The following is a 6972-nucleotide window of genomic DNA, read 5'->3' on the forward strand; positions in this document are numbered from 1 at the left end:
CATTCCATTCCTGGAGGTTCTGGACTAGAAGCGGCCGCTCCCGCTTCTCCTCCCTCCTTGAACCCTCCTTCTTTCTCCGAGTTTGGGGGCGGGGAGACCAGGAATGGGGTGGTAGTGATGGGAGGGAGGAAAAAGCGAATGCGAAGCCAGGATCCTGACGTCACCTCGCCTTGCCTGTCAATCTCCAGCGGGCGCGCTGCTCGTAACCGCCTTTTCTGCCACTGACTGGGTCTCTCATTCTCTGCCGCGCGGGCGCGACCACAGGCTCCCCGCTCTCCTTTCCGCGCCGGCCGCAGCCACTTCACAGGCACCGATTCTGTCCGCGACGGGGACGCAGCCTGGCGCCCCGCCACAGCGCTCATGATCGGAGACTTTCTGAAGCCCTGACTCCCAGGTGAGCGGCTGGGCTCCCGAGAGGAATTTTGAGGGTGTGGAGAGGGGAAGAGGTGAAGGATGGTCAGGGGATGAATCCTTCCAGAAGCCGAAGAAATGGAGCCAACCTTGACTTCACATCTTTCCTCTACACAACCTTCCACTTCTCTTTCCCCAGGTCCCCTTTCAAGGGGTCTCTATGGCTTTCAGGGCCAGCTGGGCTCCGCGATCGCAGAAACTTCGCTTTCAGCACCGCGGACAGAGACTTCACTGCCCAGTTTAAGAGCGCGCCCTGACCCCAACCGCCAGAGCCCCGGCGGAACTGGCACCCTTAGTTCAATGCATACAGATGCATGTGCAAACGCAGGCACACTTACTGGATTGATCTGTGTGCATGTGAGTGCATGTCATCCGTGTGTGCAAAAATTCAGATACCCGTATACATTTCACTCACTCATTCAACAGGTATTTATTTGGGGCTCTCACTTAACCACTGCTTTCTCGCTCTGCTTTGGGGTCTGGGGTGAGATGGATAATGTGAGTGGTGCACCTGCGCCTGGGGAAGTTCCCTGGCAGCTTGAACCATACACCTGACGTTTCCTCTTCCTCTCCACACAGGGTGCAGCGTCCCGCCGCGATGAACGCGAGCGCTTCCTCGCTCAACGAGTCCCAGGTGGTGGCGGTGGCGGCCGAGAGAGCGGCGGCAGCGGCCACAGCGGCAGGGGCGCAGGACACAGGTGAATGGGGGCCACCTGCAGCGGCGGCGGTGCTGGGAGGCGGCGGCGCGGCTAACGGGTCACTGGAGCTGTCTTCTCAGATGCCCGCGGGGTCGCCGGGGCTGCTGCTGTCGGCGGTGAATCCGTGGGACGTGTTGCTGTGCGTGTCGGGGACAGTGATAGCAGGAGAAAATGCACTAGTAGTGGCGCTGATCGCGTCCACCCCGGCGCTGCGCACGCCCATGTTCGTGCTTGTGGGCAGCTTGGCCACCGCCGACCTGCTGGCGGGCTGCGGCCTCATCCTGCACTTTGTGTTTCAGTACGTGGTGCCCTCGGAGACTGTAAGCCTGCTCACCGTGGGCTTCCTCGTATCCTCTTTTGCTGCCTCGGTCAGCAGCCTCCTGGCCATCACGGTGGACCGCTACCTGTCCCTTTACAATGCGCTCACCTACTACTCGCGCCGGACCCTGTTGGGCGTGCACCTTCTGCTTGCTGCCACCTGGACGGTCTCCCTAGGCCTCGGGTTGCTGCCGGTGCTCGGCTGGAACTGCCTGGCAGAGCACGCCTCCTGTAGCGTGGTGCGCCCGCTGACACGCAGCCATGTGGCTCTGCTCTCCGCCGCCTTCTTTGCGGTCTTCGGCATTATGCTGCACCTGTACGTGCGTATCTGCCAGGTGGTCTGGCGCCACGCTCACCAGATAGCGCTGCAGCAGCACTGCCTGGCGCCACCTCACCTCGCCGCCACAAGAAAAGGCGTGGGTACGCTGGCCGTGGTTCTGGGTACTTTCGGTGTCAGCTGGCTGCCCTTCGCCATATACTGTGTGGTGGGCAGTCGCGAGGACCCAGCTGTTTACACCTACGCCACCCTGCTGCCCGCCACCTACAACTCCATGATCAATCCTATTATCTATGCCTTCCGCAACCAGGAGATCCAGCGCGCCCTGTGGCTCCTATTCTGTGGCTGTTTCCAGTCCAAAGTGCCCTTCCGCTCCAGGTCCCCCAGTGAGGTCTGAAGGCTCCCTGTCCTCTCAACATCACACCCTCAAAAAGCCAGCCTTTGGTGAGCTTGTAGGTGCCTGGTGATGAACTGAGATCCCAATAGTGTGAATCTGACTTTGGAAAGAAAGAGAATAGAATAAACACACACGCACAATAAACTCAAGGACAAAGAGGTTTGGTGGCACTTTACATATACAGTGTATACATGTGTACATATATATACAAGTTATTTGTATCTTCTGGAAGTGTTCAGGATGTGGAATTTCCTGTTCTGTGAAAAAAAACTAACAAAGATGTGGTTGTATACTCAAATCGTACATCACATTTGTCAAGTGAACACATTCCAAAACTGCTTAATTATAGCATTTCATTTTTAGCTGCTGAACTGCCTAAACAGTGTTGCCATTTTCAAGGGCAGGGGAAAGGTAGTAAAAGGTGTATTTTTGTTGAATGTGATAGAATATTTTGCTGCATATGCATCGGTAAATTATGACATATTTTGTACACAAATAAACACATTATAAAAATGTAATTTTTGGCTTATGACTGACTATAAAACTACTTTGAAGAGCTGAAGCATTAGTGCATTTAAAAGTATATTATGTATCGTTTCCTTCCTGTGAAAATCTTAATGTAAATATGTATTTGCATATTGTTCATAAATTGTCACTGAAATATCTAATCTAGATAATGGAGGAGGGCAAGAAGGGATTAATACATTCAAGTAACAGTATTCACAGGGTACCAAAAGACTAGTGGTGTTATCAGTGCAAATTAATCTACTCCCTTAGTTACTAGGTTCAGAAGACAAGTTCCAGGAATGTCTGAAACCATTCCTTCATCTTACCACATGTGCACTTGTGAATCCTGAAATCACAAATTTTAGTTGTAATTTTTCCACTCTGGAAAGAATTCTAAATGTTGAATTTTTAAATGTTGAAATTTATATTGACTGAGCATACTATAGCAAAATGCACAGTCTTATAAAATACCTAAATTTTTCCAAGGCAGGATTCCAAGATATAATGTGTTCATGAGGCAAATGAAGGTATGGCCAGCAGCCCTTCTTGAGGCACTCTTATCTTTAAAACATAGGACATTGAATCCTTGAGAACTAAACAGCCATTTCCACCAATGGGCGTGAGTCACAGTTAAATATTTCCCCTCATCTCTTTCTTATAGGATAGGAATAAATAAGATAACATATGTAGATATTCTTTAAGTACCCATGAAGTATACAGGCATACATAGTTAGTGGTCTTAGACCTTAGAAAAATACACATAAGCAATTTTTTTTTAACAGTCCACAAATATTGAGTACCTAGTATCTGCTAGACACAATTGCAGGATTGGGAATATTCTGTGCTCATAGTGTTACATTCTAGTGGGGAAGATGGCCTACAATCAAAGAAACAAATATATATAAAGAAATTTATTATAAAGAATTGGCTTATGCCATTATGAAGGCTGAGAAGTCTCAAAATCTATAGTCATTGAGTTGGAGAACCAGTAGAGCTGATGGTGTAGCTCCAGTCTGAGTTCAAAAACCTGAGAATCAGGAGGGCTGATGGGTTTACGACCCGAGAAGAGCTGATGTTTCAAGACCAAAGGCAAGAAAAGTCCAATATGTTGTCTCAAGCCATTCAGGTAGCAAGAGTCCCCTCTTTTTCAGCTCTGTTGTTCTTTTCTGGTCTTTAATAAACTGGATGAGGCCAACCTACATTACACAGGGCAATCTGCTTTACTCAGTCTACTGAGTCAAATGATAATCCCATACAGAAGCATCCTCACAGACACTTCCAGAATAAGATTTTACTAAATGTCTGGGAACCCCGTGGTCCAGTCAAGTTGACACATAAAATTAACCATCACACCAAAAGAGCACGATCATCCAAAATAAAGAAAAATAAGTGTTTAAGGAGATAGTAATCAACTAGGTCAAATTCTGCTGAGAGATTAAGTTAAACGAGGATTAAAAATAATGACTAGAGATTTTTTTAATGTGCGTCATTGATTGGTGAGCTTGACAAGAGAAACTTCAGGATAGCGGTGGGTGAGAAGCTTGACTACAGAAAGTACAAGAGAAATTGCATGGGCGATCTAGTCTCCAACATCTTTCAACAGAGTTGTGACATTTTTAATATTATAAAACGCACTAAGTTTTATAGACATATAGGTTTATAGTGTCTGTAAATTTAGAGCCAGGAAGATCAGCATTATTGCTCATTCATCAAATTAACATTTTCTAAATAACTTTCATAGGCTATTCGGCATCATCAGACACTGTTTCAGTCTCTATTAACATCTGGTATACACTCAAGCAGACCGAAATGACAAAAGCTCTGGCTGCAAACTTTTCCAAACATGGGGGTGGAGGAATGAAAAACATTATATGTTTCAGAGATGGAACAAAGAAATCAGTGTTACTATACATTTTGTAATTACAAAGAAAAATTTCTTACAATCAGTAAATTAAGAAAGTTCAACACTAGGGTAATAAGACAGAGATGATGGATCTGACTTCAATCTGCTTGGTATTAATATTCAATGTCAGCCCTAGTTATATTCAAAATACTTGATCGAGCCAAGAACAAGAAGATACTAAACAATCAGTTCGTTAATATTTTTGGCTTATGCAGTTGGGCAGGTTGTACAATGTCAATAGGCTAGATATTAACTAACCTGATGATATGAGGATATAAAACTGTGGGTATATCTTGAAACATTTTTATGGAGGAATGTCACATATTCATCTGGCTCATCAAACATAAAGCCCTTATTTCAAAACTCTATTTTAGTTGCTGGAAGCATATGATATTTGAGAAAGGCAAGATTCACTCAAATGTCCAACTGCTTACCCAATTTGTGTCTCACAGGCATCCTAAATATAATGCATTTAAAATTGCACCACTTATCTTTACCCCCAAAACTATTCTTTCTCCTTTCTTTACCATCTAAGTTAATGGTAATGGCATTTTTGGTGGTGGTAGGGGCAGTGGAGTGGGGAGGGGTGTCAGGCCAGAAACCTTGAAATCACACTTACCTTTCTCTTTCTTTCATACCTCCCATCCAAACTGTCAGCAAAGCCCATTGCCTTTACTTTCAAAATATACCCAGAGCCTACCCAGGTCTCATCATCTTCACCACTATAATCTCTTGTCTGAAGTACCGTGGTAGCCTTCTACTTGGTCTTCTGGCTTAAGTTTTTGTGCCCTTCAGACTATTGTCTATAATAGTTGCTCCCCTGACTATACTTAAGATCTAGGCATGAGCCTACCATCAGTGCAGTCTGTCTCAAAAAGAGACATAAAGAAGAAGTATTTAGGCCCCAGAAATAGGCCTTGAGTAAAAATTTCTTGAGTGAGGGGTTCCAGGATCCTGGATACCTGGAACATGGTCTAGAAGTGAGGACATAGATGCTTTACCCCAAGAGAAGGATCACAGCTGGAGGAGGCCCAGGGCAGGGCCCCGCTCAGCCCAGGGTATTAGTTTCCTATTGCTGCCGTAACAAATGACCACAAACTTGGTGGCTTAAGACAATACACATTTATTCTCTTACAGTTATAAAAATAAGAAGTGTGAAATTAATTTTACTGGGCCGAAATCAAGATGTCAGTAGGGCTATACTCCCTCTGGAAGCTCTAGTAAGAGAATTTGTTTGCTCGCTTTTTCCAGATTTTAGAATTGCATTCCTTGGCCAGTGAACCCTTCCTCCTTCTTGAAAACCAGCATTGCATTATCTTACTTAAGTGGTTACATTGCCTTCTTCTGCACTTGAATCTCCCTCTGCCTCTCTCTTATATAGACATTGTGGTTGCATTTGACACCTGCCCAGATAACACAGCGCAACTTCCCCATTTCAAGATCCTTAACTTAATCACACCTGCAAAATCTTGTTTGCCATATAAGATAACAATTGCAGCTCTCAGAGCAGTACTGATGAAAAGTGCAATTACAAAGGTATACAGAGAGGTGTAAGGGTCACACAGGAAGGTCAGGGAGATCCTATGGGAGACTCTGCTAGGGAAGCAATGCTGAACTGAGTTTACAAGAACAAAAGAAATTTATAAGACAAAAGCCATTGAAGGGGGGTTTTCAGACCAAGGGGATAGAGTGAAGCACAAAAACGTGGCACATTCCAAGAGAGAAACAGAATATACAAAATTTAGAGCCTAGAGAGGAAGTAACAGGAGAAATCTGGAGGGGTAGGCAGGAGCCAGATCACAAACAGCAGTGCTGGGAATGAATTGCAGGTGAGAAAGACTGGAAGCCAAGAGACTATTTTGGAGGCCACTTGCAGCAATCCAGGTGAGAGGTGAGAGCCTCAGCTAAGAAGAGTAGAAGGGTTAGGAGGAGATGGACTCAAGAGCTCGCCAAGGCGTAGAGTGTTTCTGACTAAGTAAATAACTATGGAGGTTGAGGAACAGTTTAGAAGTCAATTGGCCATTGAATTCTACGTTTACTAAGGGCGTTCAATTGGCCATCGAATTCTACGTTTACTAAGGTAGGAACATGGGAAGAGAGGCAGATTTGAAGAAGAGGGTGGTGAATTAAATTTTATATGTTTTAAATATCAGGATTTATGGGATATCCAAGTGAAGGCAGCTGGCCCAGTGGCTTTGGCACTCACAAGGATGGCTGGAATGGAGACATAGTTTCAGCAGTCATTGACCCTAAGGTGGAAGTAAAGACATGGGAGAGAATGAGAGAGGACACAGTCGCGGTCTGGACATAATAACATATGGGAGTACAGTGAAGAAAAGCAAAAGAGTAAAGGAGAAAAGCAGGAGCATTCAGAGGAAACCCTGGGAAAGACAAGAGGAAAAAGTTTAAAGGAGGAAATGATCATGTGTGTAAAGGCTGCCCAGAGGTCAAGTAGGAGAGG

General features: G+C 45.5%; 1 protein-coding gene across 1 annotated transcript; it reads left to right on the top strand.

The window, feature by feature from the left end:
• The first annotated feature begins 912 nt into the window (after window positions 1-912).
• On the top strand, window positions 913-2619 carry GPR6 (G protein-coupled receptor 6). The gene has a single exon (XM_016162028.2). The coding sequence runs from the start codon at window positions 1010-1012 to the stop codon at window positions 2099-2101; it is 1092 nt and encodes a 363-aa protein (XP_016017514.1). The 5' UTR covers window positions 913-1009; the 3' UTR covers window positions 2102-2619.
• The last annotated feature ends 4353 nt before the right edge of the window (window positions 2620-6972 follow it).

This window comes from Rousettus aegyptiacus, unplaced genomic scaffold (assembly GCF_014176215.1).
Source record: "Rousettus aegyptiacus isolate mRouAeg1 unplaced genomic scaffold, mRouAeg1.p scaffold_m13_p_1, whole genome shotgun sequence".
NCBI classification, from domain to species: domain Eukaryota; kingdom Metazoa; phylum Chordata; class Mammalia; order Chiroptera; family Pteropodidae; genus Rousettus; species Rousettus aegyptiacus.

Coding starts and splice junctions, on each gene's coding strand:
- GPR6 (XM_016162028.2), top strand. CDS start 1,010: ATGAACGCGAGCGCTTCCTCGCTCAACGAGTCCCAGGTGGTGGCGGTG.